The sequence below is a fragment of the Malurus melanocephalus genome, unplaced genomic scaffold, assembly GCF_030028575.1.
Source record: "Malurus melanocephalus ecotype Western Australia unplaced genomic scaffold, MMel_1.1 scaffold_77, whole genome shotgun sequence".
NCBI classification, from domain to species: domain Eukaryota; kingdom Metazoa; phylum Chordata; class Aves; order Passeriformes; family Maluridae; genus Malurus; species Malurus melanocephalus.
Window position 1 is genome coordinate 99,795 of NW_026623309.1, and position 24,958 is coordinate 124,752.

Here is a 24,958-nt window from a genome sequence, read left to right on the forward strand (position 1 = left end):
AATTCAGAATAGCAGTCTGACATGGATAATAGCACACTTCTTTTTTTTTAAGTTAAGAAATCACCACAGCTAGAAACCATAATGAATAAACATTCTGTGATTTCAAGTGCTATAATAAGTATCACCTCTTTAGCCACCAAACTGACCCTTGCTATTGTAGCTATTGGGCAGCATATCAAAATACGCAACTGAGAAATTCCTAATGCAAGCAGTAAATGGTGTGCTTTCCACAGCAGTTACCAGACTGTGGTGATAGAAACAGGACACTAAAGAGACTCCAACAGAAGGCAAGAATATTCCTTCTTGAAAACAAAAAATGTACAGTAATTASATAAGATGATGATGATGAACAAATACCTGCCTTGAGCTGGAATAAACAACGCCAACACTTTAGTTCACAACTCTGCAGCAAAGACAGCCCAGACCATGCCTGTAAAGCCGGCACTCCAGTGGAACTGTTTTTCTATGTGGCTGTAACAGCTCACAAGAAAACTTGTGGGATCCAGCAGCTTGCTCCTCCAGAAGTCTGGAAACCATTGCTCTGAAAGCCAGATGAATAGCCAATACCCCCAGAAGGCAAGGTTTAAAAAGAACACTCAAAAACCAACCAATCAAAACAAACAAACATCCCAACCAAAAAAATAAAACCAAAACAACCACACACACCAAAATAAGCCAAACAAGCTCCCAACTCCATGATCTGAATGGAATTCATTTAGAGTAGTCAATCTTTGAACTACCAGAGGTGTTCAAAGCAAAAATTTCCCCTCACTTGCTCAGAAAGAAGTCAGCTTTTCAAAAGTAAGAGAAACTATTTGGCCTCTAATCCCTACCTGCAGTTAGAATACAAACACCACTTACTGCACAAAGGGTCTCGAGAGAAAAGGAATTAAATGAAAAGCGTTCTACAGTTTCATTTTTTCCAAGACAGTCCTAGGTTGCTATAATGAAAAATCTGAAGAGGTATCAAGCAACTTCGATACTGCGGCTGCCTTTCAAAAGGCATCCAAAAATAAAGCAATTCACCTAAAATATTTCAAAGGTATGAAACAGTAACAGAGACTGAATATTTGGCCAGTAGAATGGAAGGAGGGGAAAGGGAACTACACAAACCCCCATGATCCTATGGATCATGATGTAGAAAACTTCTGTCACAGATGTTTCTGTGACTTGTAAATATGATGTCATTTGTCTTAGCAGTTAAAAGTTAATTCTCCCATTAGCAAAATAGGGGGTAATTTGCTTCGGTTTCACTTATTATTTTTCTTTCTTCATGGTTTATTACTTGATCTAGTGCCAAAAGGTGTATGTAGAAATGTATGCACTTTACAATAAAGTCATGAAGTCATGAAATAACTAAGTCTTAAGGGGAAAAAGCTTCTAGGGAAGTACCAGGAGACAAAAGCCAAGCTTACAGACCACGGGAGGAAGGCATTAGGGGCATAGGAAGCCAGCAGACTTCCAGCTAGGGAAACAAGGTTTTAGAATCTTCAATGCTTTCAAAATTTGCCTTAATACATTCAGAAAGAAAGGAGAAAAGACATTTATTTACTAAAGAGCAAGTAGCCAATGTTAAATCTTTAAAAAGGAAACAGTATTATATGTAAGTCTCTTACTCTCTAATTGTCATCTGAAATAAGTAATTATTGCATTATTGACTGGGAATTGCAAATCTCCCACGGAAGGAGATGATGTTACACAAGACAGCAAATGAAGAACTGGGATGGGACAACTTCCTGGAAGCAGACTCATCCCTGCCATGCCTACAGAATATGTAGCAATGACTAGACAGACAGTAACAACACTGCAGCCACCACTTATTRCACTGATCAATCATCATATTGCTGCTGCCTTGCATTCCCATCACTGGGTCTGCCCAGCCAAATGGGCCATTTTGACGAAGCACAGGATGGCCAGACTGGTTTTTAATTGTGCCAATGTAACTGATGGATGGGAACAAAACTGTATTAATAGATTACATGATTAYTCTATTCTTAGATAAAACAAAGCAGTTACATTCTAAGAAGCCCCTGAAAAATGAACAACATGCATGAACCATACCAGTCTGTAAGGTAAATAGTATCAGAAGCTTCATCCCACTGATACAGTTATCTTCATGGGAAAATAAACGGGAGGTACAATGTAACTTTGTGGATAGACAAATAGCCTATGCAGAACCCACTCCAAAACTAAGCAGTTTACTGCAGGAACTCATTTACCTGCTGGTCTTCRAAGATAGAAGTAGTCTTAATTTCCTAATGATCCATAAAAACCATTTAGAATATTAATACAATTACTCAGTCGACTTTAAAACTGCAATTGGAGAAGTCACCCCAAAAATTTACTACAATCAACAGCGACTAAAATACCTTTCAGCAGTTTAATCCTTTGCTTTATGAATAATTCAGTKTGAGATGAAAGACTGCATGAACCAGAGTTCAGTTTGGACACTAACAACACATCTGTAAAATTATCCTACAAATTTACAACTTCATGCTTTTGGGGAAGGAGTGTGTATAGGCAGCCTTCCCACTTCAAGKAACTTTTCAAATGCTTATTAAGCCCCAGGTGTTTAATAACTCAGGTAGACAGCAGCACTGGCATGAGTTTTCCTTCAATACAGTGAAATTATTTATCAGAAGATACCAATCTGCCTGTCTCACTATCCTGGTTTTATGAATGATACAGTGTCACAACCWCTTGACAGTCATCAGGACAAGAGAAGGTCTGCTGAAAAATCTTTCACAGTTCCTTTCCTTAGTTTGAAGAGATTTTTTAGCATAGGCTATGCTTCTAGAAAACTATCAGATCAGGAAGGAAGGCAGGAACACTGCTTCTGGCTACCCTGTAATACTCAAAAAACCAGTAACTAGAACAGTTGACAAGATAAATTATTTTCTCCCATGATCAGGAAAGGCTGAAACATCAGAAGTGTCATGACCCATTATGGCAGCAGCTCCTGGACTTGCTCTACCTTCTCCTTGCTGTATCTAGAGCAGCAAGGCTACAGAAGCAACCACCCCAACTCGTCACGTCTTGTCTCTGCACATTCCAGAGATGGCAGCGTGATTACATCTCTGCTGCAGATCGGGCACCCGGTCCCAACCTACCAAACACACCCTAAACAATGTGTTTTTCCAGTGTCACACCCCTCTTTATGTTTTACTGCTCTACTGAGTAATGGCCTTYTCTATTGCAACAACAAAGGCTACCATCTGTGGCACCACCAGAGATGATTTTTTCATAGGAAAAATGAAGTTCTGACAAAGAAAAGGATGCACTCTCAGCTGGAGCCAGGGCAGACCAAGGGCCACAGAGCATTTATGTTCGTGTGACACTACAACCAGCATGCTACAGTGCTGTGGACATGTTCTTGGTGTGCTTAAGACAGACAATTAAAATGAGTATATTTGGATAATAATATCAGCACATTATGGAATTGATGATTCAGCTCCTGCTTGCACTTCCCTCCTTCTTTGTGGAAGTCCAGAAAAACACACTTCTCCACCACCTGGACCAGGACAATTTCTATTACTCAAACACCAATTTTCAGAACTTGTTTCTGTATCATTTTGGAGTACAATCCACAGTCTCAGAAAGTCTTGGGGTGTATCTATTTAATTAAATTCTATAACTGAGCACTCACGATATGCTTAAGCAGCAGAAAGATTTTGCACATTTACCAGTAGCATAAAACATTGCCTTACATGGGTATGATCACACACACACTTGCCCAAACTAGCTCTGAAGGTACACTGCTTCTGCGCAGTTACTCTGCTACAGACTCAAAATATTATTCATCACTATTTCAGATTCTGCAATTCTGTTTTGAGACCAGCTTCATCCTTACAGCAAATGCTAATTGCACTGCTCACTCCTGAACTCAGCCTTGAAGCACTGAGGTTTGCTCGCACTAGCAGTAGCACAGAAAGTTAGCTTGAATGTATCTGCGTAATAGTGATGTATTTTTAAACTGTTAAACACTATTGATCTGTGCATGTTAAAGTTTAAAAGAAAAAATCATTTCCTAGTAGAGAACAACACTGGATAATAATATGGATTTGCACTGGAATTAATTTTATAGACACCAGGATGAAAAAATACAAACTGCCTACTTTAGCCCCATCCTTTAATTTACCTTTAAACAGAAAAGATCACTYCAAGCCATGGAAGCCGTGGAATGTGCCCAGAAACCTCACATTTAGAAATGTAAAACCTCCAGCACTTCTTCCTGTTATTTTCAGTAATGCTTTTAAAGGTCTTCCCTTATTACAGGAGATTTACTAACACTGATCTTGTTTTACTTCTTCTTCCTTATGCTTCCTGCTATGCAAAGAAACAGATAGGCATGTAAAGCAGGTTCACAGGAATCTGACTCARTGGTTACAGGTACATAGTAGTTCATAGACTAGGCTTTGGCGAGAAGAGGGAAAGGCAAATAAATCAGATTCAGGAAAATAACATTAAAAACTGTATTCAACTGTGAAAAGCAAGCAAACACAGTTAATTGTATTTCCTTCTCAAATGACAACACAAACAAGCTTAAATCCAGATTTCTTTGCTGCATAATAAAGGAGCAGAAATCAAATATGCTCACAAGAAAGTAYTCCTTTGAGGATAACTATGCAATGTGTTTCAGAAGTGGCTGTTACAGCAAAGCAGCCWGAAATCACAGGCCAAAGCATCTCCAAACTTGTTCTGGTAGTCCTATGGCATATCTAGAAAAATGCCAAAGCTGTGTCCCTGAGRACAAAGAGTGGTGATCTCTGCCATGCCGCTGCACGCACTCCCCAGCTGGGATGCACAACTGGAAGATCTCAGAAGCACAGGCAGTATCTGACTATGTTGTTCTTGAGGTGCTGGCTTCTGCAATGAACCACCACTATGGGCTCTGATCAGCACAGTGCACCGAGTACTACAGTAGAGCAATCTGAAATTTAAAAACATAACATGGAAGCACGAAGATATTGTTTGCACAGAAGAACTGTAAATCAAGCCTGTCGTGTGCTGGTTTGGCTTCTTCATGACTGGGGAGAGGAAACAGCAATTTCTACTAATAATAATAATACACAAGGGGCTTTATACTAAATTACCAGAATGCGAGTTTAAAGGAACAAAATCTGCTCTCTATTCTTTCAGTATGTCTTCCCTCAGTAATCCAGGACCCTTCCTATAGTCGATTTAGTCAATACTGCTAAACAGCCATTTGATACCTTGTACCATCTTTATTTTCCTTGTTGTAACTTCTTTACTTCCCCTGTACCTTTTCAAGATGGAGGAGGGAAGCAAGGCTGTTAACCAGGCTGCACTCAGTGTTCSAGATGCAGCAGCACAGTGAACTTACACAAAGCATTTATTATTCCCTGTTCACTTCCAAAGGCGATGCAGTGAATGGAAGATTCTATGAGGAGCAGTGAAAGGTAGAGGCAGCGTGGCCAGGCTCAGACACCCTCGGGGTGTGCACAGCAGGGAAGGGAACTCGCCATCCCTCCCTGCACTCATGTTYAACACCAGCATCTGCCACTGACAGACCTCAGCACACCAGGTTAAACGACTTCTGCTCAACCCAGGGTGGCTAATCTTATGCAAATATTCAGGGTTTCCATAAGAAACTTTTGAACATTCTACAAAAAAAGAAAACTGTTACTAGCCTGAAGTTTAAAAAAAACACAAAAACCGAAATATCTGACTGAAAACAGTTTTGAAGAACATGTAAAACTTCACTGTAGAAAAAAAATGCTTATTGCCAGAGTATATGGCACTAAGAGCAGGCCCGAGTCATGCTTCTCTTCCACTTCAGGAAAAACATTCCCAGTTGTGGATCAGCGTTCAGGTGGTGTTGGCTGGGATCAGTGTTCTGAGATTCCACAGGTGAGAATCCTGGGAGCAGGATCAGTGTTCTGAGATTCCACAGGTGAGATTGCTCCTGCTTTGAGCAGGGAATGCTCCGAGGAGCCTCTGAAGTGCTGTGGCAGTGAAGTGCAGAGCTGAACCAATTAGCGTGGGGTGMCCGGTGCTGATAAATCCTAACCTCACGTCAGGGTCGCTTTTACAAGTGTAGATTAACCGTGGGGAAAACGACAACAACAATTAAACCATTCAAGGCCTGAGGTTTGGGGTTGTTTCGTTAAGTCCTTTATGTGAACTGATCCACATGCACACGTGCACGGCCTGGTAACACAGGAACATTTACTGCTTCCTGCCAGCCATACAAGGAGCACTGCTGACAAAATCATTATTTTCTACTGAAATTCAGTTTATGGTTAGTAACATATACCTTTCAAGTGTAATAGTAAACTATGATTTTTAAGAGAGTCCTATTAAGAAAAAAAAATCTACACTTTGGTTTAACATTTGTTTTCAATGTAATTAACAAGAAGTAATTACGCTCTCATCTAAAATTAACAACTGCAAAATGAGCAAAACAAGAAACATTCCTTTTTTCAAATGGGATGATCTRGAAAAGAAGCTGCTTTCTTGTTCTTTAAGACACAGATTTCAGAGTTCTATTCTCCACCAGTTTTCTAATTCCTGAAAGACACGGTTCCCAGGAGCTTTTGAGGATGTTCCTTAATAAGCTCAGTTTTCCAGCCTCATCTGCTTAGCACTGTCCCATGTTCTACAAAACCTTCACTGACCGAAGAGGACAAGCAGAGAATGAGTGTGCGTGGAACGGGTGCCCAGCTGGGATGGGAATCTGGTGATGCCCCTGCCTCAAACACACAAAAGGCTCAGGGCTGGCACCCCAGGGGCAGAGACTGTGGGGTGGTTTACCCCATCCTGTTCCTATTTGGAAATCCCCTTCCCTACATCAGTGTCCCCAGTTTGACTGGAGTCTCCATGAAGATTTTGGGGTCCAGATACTCCCAAGAAACCCTAGCCATTAAATTTCTGGCAAGCCTTAATCTACTGAATCATCTGCCAGGTTGCCTTCTCCTACTTTGTAGCATGAACACTAGCCATGATTAAAGTAATTTTAAAAACCTTAACAGAGGACTGAACAAGAAGTTTTCCTCAGTCTCTACAACAAAACCATTAAATCCCAAAGCAGTTTAAGCTTTCTTCAGCATTCACTTTTGACTAAGATTTAAACTTCATTTTCCCTTTCCATTCTGACATCAACCTTTCTACCCCCAAGTGTTAATGTAGAAGAATAATTATTTAGGCTCTGAGACAGGGCTGATTATTGTTGTAAAATGTTCTGAAGATCAGCTTCACTTTAGTGCTTTGAAGATGAAAGTTACTGTACCRAAAACATCCAAATGCTAGCAGACACCAAAATTAGCACTAAACAGTGTTAATTATTTAATRCTGTCTACATGGAGAACAACTTTCTTCAAACAAGTAACACAGCCGAAAAACTGTTTTGTATGGAATCTTGAGTGTCAGTCTCCACTATCTACCGAGGAATTCTTAAAAGAATGCAGAATGGGAACTTTTTAATCCTCAGTTAAGCACTCCGCTGACAWTTTTATCACTTTTTCTTTGTCAGCAATTTTAAGTCACATTCTTTTCTTAGTGAAAACAAAAGAAAACTTTTAAGTGACTAAAAAAGCTTTTCCTGTTTTAACTATTCAGTGTTAAATAGCCAACCAGCTGTTCTGGTACTAAACAGGCTGCCATGGGACCGTGGAACCAAGTCCCTACTTCCCCAGGCCTATTAGTTAAGCAATCACAATCAGAAATGAAGTTATACTTTGTATTCTAGAGAAAACAGCATACAGAGCCAGCCATATACAGATTTTGAGGCTAACTTGCTCTTCCAAATCCTAACACAAGCACACTGAAATCCATGAGGCAAAGAAAATGCTGTGTACTTCTCCACAGGCACATTAGCTGTGAACAGTTAAATTCAGATCTCCAAACCCAAGCAACTYGTTATACAACGAGAATAAAAAAGAACCTACTGACAAACACTGGAACACCTCTAAACCAGCAATCTTTTAGAACTAATCTTTATCACAGACAGAGCTTCTTGAAYCCTGTACAGTTCATACAGTAACAYYGGCAGCTGCAAACTTCAAATCTACATGGTTTATGCAAACAACAATTTCAGAAACAGAATTTTGAGAGATGCATTCAAGAAAGGAGACCTCACACCTATGTAATTTAGATTGCATTTCACAGAGCAACCAAATGGCAGGGGTGGAGRGATAATAATGCTTCTGATGGAGTTGAYTGTATATGGTGGGGATATGGGATATTTCAGKGCTCTCAATAATGTCCTGTTGTGCCACAATCCCAAATAATCACCCAAATTAGTTTTCCCCTGTAAAGGGAGACAAAACAAGTTGGYCAAAATTCTTTTTTCTCTTTGGAAAATCAGCTACTTCACATGTGGCAGCAGTTATAATTAGCAWCTTTTTCATCAGAAATGCATTCTAAAGAGGAAATTGTACTTCWCTGGTCACGTTTGTTGCATATTTACTTTCTTACTACATATTACATTTATTTTTTGTTTCATGAGCCAAATCCTCAGACACTAGCTCAATAGCTTTCTGGTCAACTATTCTTAGAACATAAAGGCAACAAAACAGACTTGAAAATGCATTTTAGGACAGCTGACTACTGCGTGTCACTCAGTGAATTACATCTTTCTTATGCTTTGCAGAACACCCTAATTCCAGAAATACACTCCCAATCTCAATACTCTATTCTTTCTGGTAAATCTTCCCAACTACTTCTATTTTCGCTCCACTGCTKGTGCCACTCATCTGAAGCAAATTTTGAGGACTTCCAAAATTAATTACTGCCTTCCTGCTTTGCCTCTGGCTAGAAGCTGGTATAAACACCACCACCAGATTAAGCTGTATCTCCAATTCCTTATTCTATTGATGATGAATGATTCTTCCTTTGTCTCAGGAAAACCCAAAGTCCCTTAAGTTTACTCCACACCCTCTATTTTTTTCTCTAATAAAGCAGCATTTGTGGTCTGTGTCATCATCAGCCACTACAACCTCACACAGCTGGGACGGAAACCCTCAGTACTCTCGTTTCTTCTTCTCTAAGTTAATCCATTCACATTTGCTGCTACAACTTTTACCCCACAAATGCTCTCACTGTTTGGAGTGCACCCCTGGAGCATACAAAAGCAGATTTATTTTTGTCAGTCCTCCCCACTACTGGATCCACTCTCTTTTTCCTGGACTACTTTTCCATTACTTTAAAACTGCTGTTTTTCTTGAAAGGCTGTGAGCATGGGATAGCACATGGCAGTGGTCACAGGAGAGGAGAGAAAAATAAATCCAAACACAGAGGTACACCACAAACTGTCTAGTATGTAATTCCTGGCACTTCCTCAGCTCCAGACATTTTTCACAAAAAATTCAATTAAGAAGCAGTAAGGATGTTTCCTCTTTCAGAAACAGAGAAGACCATTTAAGAGATCTTGCTGAAGAAATAGAAGTACATATAAAAAAAGTATCTGCAATTAATGTGCATTATGTGTGGGTATTTCATTCAAAAGTCACTAGTTCTTTTCTTCATTAAACTGACCAAACTGAAGCAGAGCATTCCAATTTAAATGCCATTACAGTCAGGTCTGACCTAAACCTGAAACAAGATCCAGATGTTACTGGCAAAAGTCAGAATTAGACCAGGATTTAAGAACTACTAGAGAGAGCAATAATTTAACTGCAACTGTTATCCCTTCCGGAAGGGGAAACTCTTTTTWTGAAAGAAGGGAAGAGACACACTRTCCCTTTKCAATAAAGAGTAAGAAGAGCTATAWAAGACAATTTTTTAAAAAGAGAAGATAAATAGACACGGACTGAAAAGAGAATGGTTACTTTAGTGGTTATTTTGCTGGAGGTTATCAGGGAGGAGAAGCTGCTTTCTGAGGCACAGCACTCAATGCAGCAAAAGAACCCAACCGACCCTTTGAAACAACATTCAGTTATTTTACCTACAGAAACCAGGTGGCTACAAGCAACAGTGCTGTGTTTATCTGGGTGGTAACACAGCACTGGCATAAACTACACAACAGGAAATTTATCTGTGTACATGTAACAGGAGACTCTTTACCTGTTTAAGCTTGTTCACAAACCCCATCAGACACAATACATTGTCTAGATTTTTACCTAGCAGATGTACCTCTCTCCCCAATTACATCCTTCGACCATAAAAATGTTAAAATAAACATACATGGTTTGATTGGCTCTAATTCATAGGGCCAAACTCAGGTATTCYACTGCCCCTGTGGATGTTTTATTATTGATGCGTTTTCAGCACACTTTGAGATCAAAGAAACCCCTCAAGACCAAAAAGAGAGAACCACAGACAAGCGGATAAGGTGAATACATCTCTGTCTCACTTTGGCTTGGATAGTCTGGGTAAACAAGAGATTTCACTAAACATCCAGATGATAATCTGTAGGATGCTAAAGATCTCTGAGATTTTGTCCAAAAACTTTTATCAAGCTGTAGGCTCACCCCACACTGCCCTCCTCAAGGCAAGGCCGTGGCACTTAAGCCAACTGCAGCTGTATGGTAGGAGAGAGGAAACATACCCCAAGGAGCAGGCTGCACACAGGGGAAAAAAGTACCACATCCACTACTGCTGGGTTACACAGTGAAAGATGAAAAGGTATTCCTTCATCGTACAAAACACTCCAAATGCCACCCTCTCTTCTTTGAAAATTAAAATATTTACTTCAAAGTACTGACACACAATAAATGACCCCAGAACAAAGACAAACACCTTTCAGTTAACTTACAGGCACCTGGTTTTAGCTTTTGCTATTGTTTGTGCCATCATACCTGCCTGCCTAACACACGTAGTACACACAGCCAAATTTCAGTTCCAAGTTGTGGGGAAGGGTGTTTTCATTATTTTCTGCAAATTCTATCGGCAATCAACTCCCATGAATTTCATAAGTGAAAAAGGGTTATAAATGTGAAGATTTCAATGCCAATACTGCTTATTCCCTGCCTTAATATAATCCAGCACCCCTGAAGTCTGAACATATTCCCAATCCCTGCAACCTTCCTTCTCAGGCATAATGCTGAACTCATTCTGCTGAGCTGTACATGRAACATCCACTTGAATGCTGAGCTCCAGCTGCTGGGGAAAAGGAAAGATTATTCCACATCCACCAATAAATGCACCTCCCCATGTRTTTGCACACATGCAAACAAACTCAAGACCAGTGTCCCAAGCAGAATCCTGGCATCTCTATGTGACTGAGGTTAAGGACCAGCACAGAGTGACAAAATCCTGCTACACAACAGCACTGTCTGCACTGTATTAACTGTGTATTACAACTACCATTCTAGGGACAAACACAGCTTTTTTTTAGAGAAAAAAGTCTTCTGGACATGCACAGTTTCCATGTGATTTTTGTTATCAGTTTTAACAAGTATGCAAATATATTGGCTCAAAAAAGATACAGCTTTCACACTTTCTGTTCTGTAAGTGAGGACTAAATCAGAAACAGTAGTATTGGTATTACTTATAGAATTTAGTATTATTTTAGTGTTACTGACACTATTATTGTAATACTCAATTTACATAAATATCTGAGATCAAAGCAATRATCCTATATTTTATTTCATATACTAGTGTACTTGGTTTGGCCAGATTTTGAACAAGATCAGCAATCTGAGTGCCAGCAATAGAGTTTCTCAGCATCCAGCAATCAGAATCTATGCCTGCATAGGTCCATAACCTTCATGATGCTTTATCTTCAGGGGGAAACAGAAAGAAAACCAGTAGACAAAAAGCATGAATTCTAGGGCATTGAGGGTTTTCAAGACCAGACMGCACTTCWGAGTTTTGTTCAGAGATACAGAGAGGTTGAGTGAAAACCCCGGCAGGTACATGATGTACACAGATGGCAAGTATACAGTGTACAMACAAGAGCTGTTCTGGGTCCTGCTRTCTCACTGGTGCTTTGTATCTTTTGAAAATGGTAACATGCACTTCAGTATAGATCCAACAACTTAACTCCAATCCTGATATTTGATCACCTTTGCTTGGAAAAACGCATCTGAAAGAGCTGGTAGAGCTCTGTGGAAAGGAGCGGCTATTTCTCACCATTGTAAGTGGAATATCTACAGCAATTTGTATTTTCTCCCAGATCTTACAACACASAAAGTGATTACACAATCTGGGTAAGCCATAAATCAAATTATTCAGATATATTCAGGTGCTGAACTACCATTAAAATAGTATCTTACAATAGCTTTTGCTGCTGCTGAAGATCACAGAGACAGTCCAAATGTCTCTGCAGATCAAGGAGGCAGCAGTATACATTCAACCACTACACAACTTACAGATCTTGGTGAGTGAATCAACACGGGAAAGAAAAACAGTAGGGTGAGGAAAGCATTCCAGCTCCCAGAAAATTCAAGCCCACTCAACACAGCCAAGTATACAGCTATCTTTTGAATATGAGCTGAACTTCTGAAGTGAACATACACCACTAAAAATTCCATGTTATCTGGGTGCTGGCACCACTCCCTTCCTGGCAGCAGTTAACACACCATCTTCTTTCTCAGTGGCAGCAGGAAAAAGGAGCAGRTATCCTTCCAGCCTCTCCTCTGCTCAGGTCCAAGGAGCACCTAGACAARGTTGCAACCAAGAACAAGGCACTGTTCCCAGCTGCCCATTCTCCAGATGCCCTGCTGAACTGGACCAGTASGTAGGGCACCATTTTCCTTTTGGAAGCAGTTACATATTTGCAAAGCTGCTTCTCTCAGGGCAGCCTATCCTCTACCTTCCCTCACCTGGAAACACAGGGGCATAAAGCAGGGTCCTGCCATCCCAACATATCACCCAGCTGGGGCACGGCTCCCAAGGAAGGAGTGCTGTCAGGAACAGGACAGGGGYAGTGGGGTGCAGTACATCCCCCCGGAGAAGCAAGTTACCAAATGAATAACCCCTCCCTCTGAGCACAACGGAGAAATAAAAATTGCACACTACCAGCAATGGGTTTACAACACTGGGAGTTTAACCAGCTTCTCACAGAAGGCAACAGTCCATATTTAGGGTAGACATTAACTATAATTGCTCAACAACTCCACTTAAAAAAATTCTTACTCCAGAAAACACAAATATCTATTTACAAAGCTGTATGCTGCCAAAATTTTAAATACTTGTATTGTACACCCATCCTTTGATTTAATAAAGCATGCATCTGAGGTGGTTAATGTGCATTTCAAGGTATATTAAAAATGAGAGATCAAAAATTAGCCTTAGCCCAGTTAATCTCTGCCAATATTTAGCTCCAGCTATGCTAACTAGACCCTGTCTAGCATTAAGCTTGTCAGTACCAAGCCAGTTTTTCCTCCTTAGGTCTAAGCTGTGAATGTGATGCTAATAGCAATAGGCATACTTTAAGCTGAATTAAAAATGACAGAGATTTCATGCACCTTTTTCTGAATCTTTCAGAATCAGAAAGCAGGTTAACTCTGAAATTCTGTGCTTTTAACACACCTGCTAAAAACCAGTATGAGGCAACCACATTCCAGAAATCAGTGTCTCCTGTTTAAATTAGGACAATTACACTGACCAGAAAGCCTGGCTGCAAGAAACACCAACTCCACGTCTGAATGCAACCTGGAAATTTTTATCCCACAAKAAAAGATAATTTGGACAGGAGATTAAAACCCCCACAAATACATTTAGTAACCCACTTTATACTGGCAAAAAAATCTGAAAATCCTTCAGATGTATCTCCAAGCTGGAAAATGCAGGAGACTATATTAAGCTACAAGGAACCCCCTTGTGAAAAGGAAAAAAAAAAGTTACTGAAGTGAAGACATTCAGAAGCAGATCTGTAATGGGAACAATTTCATCCCCACAAGTGGTTTGCATCTGAACAACATTCAATTTTTATAATGGTAAAACCATGTGTCTGCACTAAGAGCTCTGTAAGCTTAGATTTTATACCTTTGAAACTTTGCTATGGCCCTGCAATGCATTTCTTGAGGGAGACAGGCCCAGGTGTCCAATAAAGGGTCTTAGGTATGTTTTAAAAACAAGTTATAGAAGCCATTAGTGGCTYAAGAATTTTCTCTTCCTCCTCTCTCCTTAGTCAAGTTGACCCACTTGTTTGTGGGGCCAAACAACAAAGCAGACCAGAGAACTGAGCAAAGTTAAATATAAACACAAAATAAGGAAGTTATTTTAAATTCAGATCTCTTCATTCATGTACTTATGAGCAAGAAGGCAAAAGGGAGACACGGAGGTCAAAAAAAAACCCCTGCTCTAGTAGATACCTCTTCTCTCCAGCAATGTTAAAGTGAACTAGACACAACTCTTGCCCTGGCTCTCACCAGCATGTAAAAGTCATCTGATATAATGGAGTCTGGTGCCCAGATCAAAATCAAGGACCTTCCCTGCAGCTTGTGCTCAGTTTTGGGTTAAGCTCCTCTTTCTTGCAGGCACTGTTCTCAGCTGGACTGCTGCACAGCCACCTGACACTGTGCCAGTCAAGAGAGACTCCTTGGATGTGGGAGATGTTTGATGCCTCTGGCTACAGAAAGGTCAAACAGGCACACCTGCTAAGAGGGCTTCTGCTGGACTAATTTAAGCAAAAGCCAGCTAACAATAATAATAACCTTGAACAAAATGGGCCTTCAAGATGCAGTCTGTGTTGAATTCAGTGCTATTGGTATAACGACACTAACAAAAGCAAGTGTTTACACATTTGGATACATAAGGCATTGGGAAGGCTCCCATGCTCAAGTTTAGACCTTGGCTAAGATGTACTTCAAGCAATCACATACTATTCTTGGATTTGACCTCAGTTTTGTTCTTCAAATATGGCATAAAATACCTAAATTTGTATTGATCTTTATTATTAGTYGCAATACAGATTTACACAAACACTTGTGGGGCATGTGTGATCTGAAAGACAAGTGGAGGAGAACCACTTGAGACATGGACTCTCACTGCACGCAGGTCATTATACTGCAGGATGCTGAAAGGTCTTACAGAATCAGTTGAATGTTTTCTTAATCCAGCAAGAGAGGTCACTGGCCAATAAAGCTGAAGTGTTTTTATCCCAAGTTTAAAAGTCTGAAGACAGATGCTGAGGCTCCACACACCTTTCTTCAGCAGCAATGCCAACAGGCTCAGTCCCATCTCTACACCCTGACCTGCCCCAGAGCCAGCCCAGGTCCTGCTCAGCCGCAGGGGCTGAAGAGCCCCTGGGTCACACTCCTGATCTCCAGCCAAGCCCAGGAGAGAGAACACTCATGGCTTATCAACAGGCAACTGACACAGGCACAACGAGACCCATTGTTGTGCAACTTTCTAATTATTTTCCCATTAATCTGTGCTATCATCAAAATCAAGAGGGCTTCCCCAGCAGAGCTCTGCTGATAAGCARAGGAGCTGCACAGCTTTCCCTCCTTCTGAGGGAAACCACATGAATCCTTTCCAGTAAGGACCACATCCTTCTCACACCACCCCTCTCCTACTTTGGGTGATACACTTCAGGGCACAGGTCAAAGCATGAGCCTGATGAACAACRTAAGGTGAAAAAACAAGACAAAACTGCTGAGGACAAGAAAATATTTTAAAATCAATATGGAACTGAAGCAGTACAAGCATTGAAGAAACAAGAATTTATTATAGAATCCTACGGTTAAACTTTTAGAATTAAGTACTTTTAAAAAAAATATTAGTAAGTTTTTATTTCTGACAGATTTGAAGTTAATTTTACTGTTGCTTATTTTTAATTCCTCAACTATAAGGACACTTTTAGAAAGAAGAAGAAAAAAGAAAAAAACCCAACACTTAAGCTTATGGTTACTTTCATGGCATGACAGAAATATTGCAAAGTGTTATATCGGTTTTTAAGGGGACTGGTTTTATGATGCAGAGTGCAAGAAAGTATCTGAAACAGTCAGACTGAAATAGAGGGGATGAAAGCCACACAGGAAGAATGAGAAGAGGGAGACGAAAGCAGATGAAAATTGTGAAACACCACTACWGTAATTGCTACTAGCAGGAAGGGTTTTGCATGTGGCTTGAGACCCACTCTTTAATTCATATCAGATACAGACACATCTGAATTATCTCTGTATTAAAACTTGTAAGAGTTCTTGCTGCTCCCCAGAATTAGGTTCACCCCTCRATATTATTAAGCAATTAACACTTAACCAGGTGAAAAATTCTTTAGAAGAGGTCAGTTCCTTGCTATTCCCAGTAGAAGGATATCTAACTCGCCTTAGCTTGATTTAGCAAACAATAAAAGATTCACACAGCTTCTGCTTAAACAAACTTCTTTTTACAAGTACATCTTGCATTGTCTTAGGACCTGAAGCCTGYATAACCACACAGCAACATGTGAGAGTCCAGTCAGCTCCATCATCTGTAACAGAAGCAAATTAACCATTTATCTAAATGAAATAATTAAGATATGCTGTGAAGAAAATTTTTACCTGATCACGGTTACCAGAAATATCTGGTGATATGTAACTGAGACACATTATTTCACAACTATTGAGCAGCAAAGAGGCGGCTGCATCAAGAGGACTGGCTGGCTTTGTGAGCAGGGAGAATCCAAGTTCTGCCCCACCTCCAAATGAAGTGATCTCAGTTCTTGAGAAAAAATAAAAAAACACAAAGATGATGCAGAAACCACCATGCCCCTGTACCAGGATTCAGAATTCCACTGTGACTGCCTAAGACAATATGCATTTTTAGATTTGCGGGGGGGGGGAAGAAGAAGAATAAAAAAATTTTCACTCCCTAAACATTTCTTAATTTCTTCACCTTTTCCAGCAGAAACTATCAAGACAAAAAAAATGCAACAAGATACTGTCCAAAAACTGCRTAGTGCTAAAGAGCAGTCATACAGAGGCTGAGGCAGCCTGTTAGGAGCAGATGCCCTGTAACAGGCAAAATAGCGATACCTGGAAATACAGAACCCAGGTACAGGGTGGGCAACCTCTAGATCTTAATACCTGCAAGCTGGAACGTGTATACAAGCCTCTGCCATTGCCACAGCCATGTCCAGCAGGAGAGAGATGCAGAAGATGGGCAAGTTCAAAACACCTACCCCAAAARTCCTCACCCTCTGCTGAGGTTACGGGCTCAGCTGCACAGGAGAGCAACAGGAGGAGGTGACACACCTGCCCCAGCACCCAGGCAGGGTGGCTTCCTCTCAAAACAATGTATTGGCCCTGGATTAGCAACTCTGTTTGTTATCTTAAAAATGTGATTTCCCACTTCTTAAATAATGTCATATATTAAAATTAACAACATTATTTATTACCTTATCTGCTAAAGATAGATGTAAAGTCTGTACATTTTAAATTCACCAAKTAGGCATCTGAAGAAACAGATTTACACKACTAATGCCTGATCTATTTATCAGAAAGAATATTAAMCYCCWAAWWYRWWTTWGGRGKTTAAMACCATCACCAAGTTTTAATAGGTACTCTCACACTTTTATTAAAATCTCCACCAAAGTTCTGCTGAATATTACAAAATAACACACTGAAGCACACGGAGAGGAAAATCTCTATTGTGGGAACACACAACCATCCCTTTTTTCAATCATGGCTCAACAGAAATTCATCCAATTGTTGTATAATTCCACATTTATAATCCTAAACCAAAACTGTCCTTAGGCCTTTAAAAAAACACACACGCACAGCTGGAGATGCCATATTTTTAAGACACATCCTTACAGTTGCACCTTGTGAAATCATCAGATGATCAAGCTTAGCACTTGGTGAACACCAAGTATACTCCTACACATCCTTTTGCTATTTACACTAGGAAAAGAGAAATTATGAAAAATGACCTTAATAATTTTCACAGATTTCTGCATTTAAATCAAGTTCTACTGGAGTACATTAAACCCCTTAACACATAGCATATAAAGCTCCAAGTTCTGTTTCCCAGCAATCTTATGTTTCATATCAAAGAGATGTGACTATATTAAAAAAAACTCATCACCTCTCCTAGGCTGCAAAACACTGCAGTACTGCTAAAAAAAAAATATCTATTTTGAACTTTCTCCTCATATGACATTCCAGCTCACTATCCACATCATCTTCCTCTGGCTTGCAATRTGCTTTGGAGTGCAAGCTGAGGTGCTGGCTCTGGTGCAGAAAAGCTGATGGCGTTCAGGACACCTGGAAGACTGTCTAGATCTACACAGCAGCACATGTGCAGARCAGGCTGAGGGAACAGTGCTTTTCCTTCCTCAATTTAAACAGGATGCTCCTGGCACACCTTTTCTGAGTGGCATCATTGGAGCTCACTTTACAGCTGCAGTCAGGGAGAACTGGGTTTGGAGACACTGAACATCCTGTTCTCCTAAGACATCTGATGCTACAGAGCATGATGATTTTGTTTAAACCTTCACTATTATATGGGTCAGGAATGACTTATTTTGGTAATGTTTAAAACAGCTGCCAAACAGCAATTAAAAACACTAACTGAGATATGCTGTATTGATTACAGCATGGAATTTGAGTTTTCTCAAAATTTATAACTTAATCCCCGTATTTTTAATATATTTGTCTATACTGTTACACTGGATAATCGAATTGTGTTATTCTAGATGCCTACTAAGTCCAATATAAAAGTTTTCAAATGTATTTTTGAATTCTGAAGAGAATCTCCAAGATTCCTAGGCACTACAATAAAAGACTGTCTTTCCCAGATTGGAAATAGCACAGTATTTTCAAAAACCATCCACTAATTTCCAAAAGACTAATAATTTCTCATTGACAAAAATCTCAGCCTTATAGGGAATCTAGGCAAATCAAAGAATATGACACTATTTCCATGCTGGCCACTCCTCATTTTGCTGGCAAGTCATTCAAACCCTATTCAATGTTTCTAAACTGACAGAAACAGTTTTACTACAATCAGCAAGGCAAGCTGAAAAATAAATGAATTTCAGARATGTTAAAATGTTGCAATCTAAGCCTGCAACAATTTGCACAGATTATGCTATAGCCGTGGCCACTGATTAGGTGCACTTTCAATCTTTTTGCTAATATATGAAATTAAAATGCTATAACCACTGCAGCAAAATACACCAAGTGACCAATGGAAATATTTCAGAAAGTAATACTGTATATTTAATAACTGGACAATTAAGATAGCTAGTTTCCAGCCCCCCCTTCTACTTGTCAGAACACTTTTTAGTAACTGTTAACCTTGTTGCTGGTAACATCAAACCAGTAGGTAGCAGATTTTTAACATATTAACATACATATGTATTTGAGGGGGAAAAGCATACTTACTATGCATTACTAATACCTTATATTGCAAGCCACCCAATATTTTACTCCTTCRTAGTCAACAGCCCTAAGCTCTACAGCCCCAAGACACAAAATCAAACTAAAGCACCTGATCTGAGACACCTCAAAGCACAAACTAAAGCAAACAATGTCCTATTTTAAATTTTTTATCATTCAAGAAAAGTCRGATGCTTCACAAGCTTTAAAGCAGTTCGTTTTCACCCTTACCCCAAATATCAAATGATGTCATGCAAGATGTACTGGCTAAACTGGTTTAACTGCTGCAGGCTGGATGCACTGTTTAGATTTTCTTGTGATAAATTRCTTTGCAGCAATGAAACTGATTCAGTTAGTTTTAAACAACTATCTTCACCTGCTTTTTTTAAAGTAGTTTGGGCTTCTATTACTTCTCCTCACACAGCTTGACAGCTTGCCACTTTACTCTGTGTAACTCCCTACGAACAACAGGGAGCACTTTTTACCACTTCCGAATTCAGTCAAYAGCATGGAACAACTGGAGTGCAGTWAGGAAGTCTGAGAAACACAGCTCATCCTGAGGACTGCAATCTGCACTTCCCTCTGAAGCTTACACATATTTTCCACTATTTCCACTTCTTCACAGAGAGTTTACTAAATCTGACAACTAAATCTGAGCACCCAGTTTATGGAGAATGCACAGCAGGAACTCCAGACATCGCCTGTACTCCTCAGAAGCCACCAAGGCCRTTTTCCTGGTTGGCATGAAGTGGCTACTTGAGAATGATCCAATGCACATCTTTTCCCAAGGCCAAGCAAGCTGTTTYCAGAGCTACTAAACATAATCATTACTGAGAATGAGAGGCCAGGTCTGGTTCTTTGCTCTAGGTATAACCTCAGAATCAACCTAATTTTGTTTGTTGTCCACTCTATCAGCGTTTTTATATTCCCTCCCTTGACCACGATCTATTTCATGGAAAATGCTGGAGACGGGAAGGGGCAGGAAGAACATATGAACAAGCAGACACCCACAGTTGTACAATGAAATTAGTCTGCATATTCTCCTCTCAAACATTCAGCCCATTTCATCACCACCTGGCTAGAAGTGACATAGAAGACAGCACAGGAGTGCAGGGAAAAAGAGGGATACAGGCTTCAGGAGGATGGCACAGAAGCAAGCAAAAAGAAAGAAATTAACACTGTGTTACGTATGCAAATGATATTAAATTGCCAGGAATTGAGAATACTAATGAGGACAAAATATKAGAGGGAAGCAAGYRTTCAGAAGACAGGCAAAAATAAGTRTTTGAGACCASTATTCCACAGTGGGWCTCATATCTASCAAATTCTGTCAGYAATGAGCAAAACAGAACAGAGCAAGGAGAATGAAATTTCAGCTGTATGGAAACTGCAAAATAGTGTGATCTTAAACTTTTTACATACAAATATATAAACACAGATGTGTCAGGCTTTCTCCTGTTTTTTTTTATATGTATCCTGCATAATTTCACCAGAAATTCAAGTCTCAATTTTAAATTGCCCGAACTTAGRGAAAACTTACAAGATGGAATTGCCTGAGATGCTGCAGAGCTGACAAAAGGACAGAACACAAGCGTGCAACCTGAACTACCAGTCACTGCATGTTCCCTGCCTGTGACAGTGTCTTGCTAAGCCTGTGCAGGCTACTTCAGGAAAGAAATTTCTCTAATGAGAAACAGACGAACCTATGAAACTATGGGCAGAGGCTAAACCTACAAAAGAACAGATTCAAATTATAAACAAGGGAAACTTAMAGTTATTAAACTGCAAATGAGACTTTCCATGAAAGAACTCTATGCAACATATAACTGTAGATTTGTATTAAGCCGAGTTCTTTGAAGCTCACACCTTTGTGAAAAGATGTTACATCGGAAGCTTATATAAAGTATCAGACTTGGATTCAATTACACTTTATAGAGCAACTCACTAGCAATGCTAGGGCCCTAATTCTTTGCATGATAAAGCAAACTACACACCCTACTTACAGTACAGAAAAAACTATATTATTTATTTCTTCCACTAAATTTATTTAGCATACATATAAACTCTTCAGAATTTCCACAGGATAATTTACTAATCACCACCCCAAACTGTTAATTTATCTAACACCCAGGCACCAACGGCTCATCTGCACACTCCCACTCTGTTTCGGCCCAAAGGCAGCCAAGACAGCCAGAATCACATGCTGTTATGCAGCAATGAATAAATGAGGGGTGCACAGAGAATCCATGACTGGTGACAGAATTCGGCCAGGTAACTGTCAGCATCTGTGCTACCTCAAGCTGCCCTTCTTGTTCCTTCCTSCCCCAATGCCAAACTTTCACCACATTCATACAACACTAAACGGGGCTGCAGGGTGAACCTAATTAAAAACTGAACTGCATTTCAACCCCGCACTTTCTGTTTGCAACAGTCACGGGGAGATGCAGCAGCAAAGTGTGTTTGTCCAGGTGTTCCCTCAGCTTGASAAGTAGCTGCCTTCAGCTAAGGGAACACAATCCCTACAATGCTCAGAAATTTAAAGTTTCTCTGTCCACATATCTCTAGCGCCAAGCCAAGTAAGGCTAAAGCTGATTACTAACAACACCCACAGGTAACAAGACTAAATGCACAARGAGGTGACTGGTAACACCACAGCATTGTAAGTGAGGCTGCATCACCCTGGTCCYGCTGAGCAGGTACCTGCCCCTTAGCACAGCYCTTACTGCTGTCATTGCTTCTTTCCTTCATGATGCAGAGATTTTTTCTTTCTAAAGGGAATGTCTTCAACTCTCATGAAGTCCAAAAGCCCTGTCTAGTACTACTTTCATTTACACAGGGTGTCCATAAGGTCATCAAGGAARAGTAAATTAGTCATAAGGGAAAGGGGASGGGAAAAACAGGGACATGAGGGCAGATGCTCAAAATACCACATCTGATTTAAACCTGAAGAGTTTAATTCCACACTTTGATTACTACATATGAAATTGTTATTTCACTCTTCAAAAATTGTTCATCTAGTGTAGCTGTACACAGACTAAGCAAACCTTCAAGTAATTTAAAATCAAGATGTGCAATTTTCCACTGCRCATTCTTCACATGCCTCCTAAATCTAACGTGATCACTCACTGAAGAATGGCATCCAATACTGCTCTGTGCATGTTAAAATTAAGCTAACTACATGTTATTAAGTCTTCTCCTCACTGCTTGAAAACATCTCTAAAGAAAGCACAAACACTCATATATGAAGAGGATGAACATTGTTTTACACATTAAATTAATATATACCCATGATGTCAACATTTAATAAAAATTAACAATAATCTGATCTCAGCAGTGCTATGAAATCAACATCTTTCTGTAAGAAAAATCAAGTATAGGAATAAATCTACAAAGACTAAACCTTTTCTGGTTTTGATTTTATCTAAATGGACAGTCCTGTAAAGTCTCAAAAATTAGCAAGTTTGTTGTAYCAGTTGAAATCAGCTGTGTGTACCCTAATAGATTTCAAACAGATTTCTGAGACAATGATGTATTCTCARTATCACTGTGTTGGTATGTGCAGAGACTCTTCCCTCATCCCTCCAACGGAGGTGGCCACCAGCACGATTTCCACAACCATGTATTTTGCACTCCTGTATTCCCACTGGCGGAAGAGCTGCAATCCAGAGAAGTTCAGGACACCTTTAAACTGCATAGAAATGTCCAGCATGTCACAGTGAGCCCAGCATGGTAGAGCATATAGCCCATAAAATTCAAGACAAAAACACTAAATACAGTCAATATTCTAAAGGACTTGAACAGAACACTGAGAAAATGCAGATTACTAAAGGCTATCAAACAAACTGCTGGAAGCTAAAATCCACAAGATGTTAATATTTGTATGCATACAAATAGGAGATATATTTCAAATCACCTCCTTTCATGTTGTGTCCCATCGTAYAGAAACATCAGTCTGGATATTTTACTAAAACAAAACCGACGAGTAACTCAGATAGYAAATAAGTTTTAACCATTATCGTATGAAATAGATACTTATGTTTAAGAAAGCCAGGCTTTATGTAATGACCTTCTAATCTTGAAATGTAATCTCACAGTCACTGTGACAAACTTCCACTGAAACACCTTCGCTCCTCCCAATTTCAATGGCTATTATTTAGCAGAAAGGTACATTTGCTAAGTCGATTGTCCCATTTTCAAGCAAAATATCTCATGTTGGCGAGYATTTATGTCACTCTTCACTAAAACAGCTGAATGAGAATTGTCATCTTCACAGCCAGGCATTCTAAACGATATTTTAGGCAGTTGGTGATTTTGACCTCCAAGTCAATCGGTACGAGTAGCTCACTGTGGCCGTCCTTCCTTTGGGAACGAAACCCCGCTGCACATTTGCCCAAAATAATTTTATAGCGTTCAATTCACATGGAAGGTGTTGTTCAGAGGAGGGGAGGGTGTGTAAAAACAACAAAAAAAAGCAAAAAAAAAAAAAAAAAAAAAAGGCCCCGCTAAAGGCACCGCTGGAGACTACACCGGACGGGGGTAGGGAACATGCAAACGTAGTGCCTCCTTTATGGAGCTAGCGCAACTGCATGACGGTGCAGGATGCGGGCCGCGAGCTGTGCAGGCGCTACACATGGCCAGCGCTGCCCGCCGACCCGCGCAGGCCCGGCCGGCAGCGGGTTCTGTAAATAACCCTCGGAGGAGGGTTAATTAAAAATGGCGAGCAGCGTAGCTGCCTGCATACAATGAGCGGCCGGGCAGGGCAGGGCTGCAGCCCCCCGCCCGCCCCGCCGGGCAGCCCCGCGACAGCCGCGTCCCCTTCKCCCGCCCCAGGCAAAACCCTGCCCCGGAATCACCGCAACTACTTTGACCGGACCCCCATCCCCCCCGGCTCGTCCCCACGCTCGGCGGGAATCTCCGAGGGTCCGGGGGCGCGGGGTTCCTTTTGTAGCCGCGCTTCCCCCGCGCCCTCCCCCTCCCGCGGCGCAAATTCCTGCGGAGCCCCCCGGGCCGCCTCCCCCGGCCCCGCACCGCAACTTTCCCCGGCGTCCCCCCGCAGCCCCGCCAGGCAGAGCTGCCCGCGCTCCGGAGCTGCCGGGGCCGGCAGGAGCRGCCCGGGCAGAGCGTGTTTACCGCGGAGGGCGGCCGGGATCCCCGAGGGGACGCAGCAGTGGCGGAGCCACGGGAGAGGGGCGAGGGGCAAACTCTCCGCGGAGTTGAAGGCGCGGGCCCTGCCCGGCTTTACCTTCCATCTCCATGTCCTCGGGCTCGCTCAGCTGCTGCTCCCCGGGCTTCTGGTGCTGCTGCTGCTGCTGATGGTGGTTCATGTCGGGCTGGGGCTGGGGCTCGGCGGCGGCGGGCTGGGCCTTTCCCGCGGGGGGCTGCGGGCCTGTGTCGGGCGGGGAAGGGGCGGAGGAGCGGCGGGGCCTCGGCAGCGGCCGGGACTGTGCGCCCGGCTCGGGGGGCTGCGGCGGGGCTCCGGCGAGTAGGGAGCGGGGCGCCGGCGGAGGCAGCGAGACGCGCACGTATTTGCTCGCTATTCGCCCAATCTCGGCGGCGGCACCCGGTCGGGGGAAAGGGGCTGGGAGGAGGGACCGGCCGGGGGCGGCGGCTTCCCCGGGGGCCGGAGGGGAGGGGACCGGGAAGGGGGGACGGGAGACCCGGAGTCAGGGCCCGGCGGCGCCCGGCGCTTCCCCTTCCCACGGCGAGGTGTCCGCGGCGCTACGAAGTCGGGGAGGCGCCGCGGGGCC

At 41.5% G+C, this 24,958-nt stretch overlaps 1 protein-coding gene across 1 annotated transcript in view; it reads right to left on the reverse strand.

Annotated features, from left to right (window-relative positions):
* USP7 (ubiquitin specific peptidase 7) overlaps window positions 1–24,952 on the reverse strand; it is a 67,837-nt gene extending 42,885 nt beyond the window's left edge. The window contains exon 1 of the mRNA XM_057367264.1: window positions 24,454–24,952. Coding sequence (XP_057223247.1) covers window positions 24,454–24,535 — 82 coding nt within the window. The 5' untranslated portion in view covers window positions 24,536–24,952. The remainder of the gene's footprint in view (window positions 1–24,453) is intronic.
* Window positions 24,953–24,958: the final 6 nt, after the last annotated feature.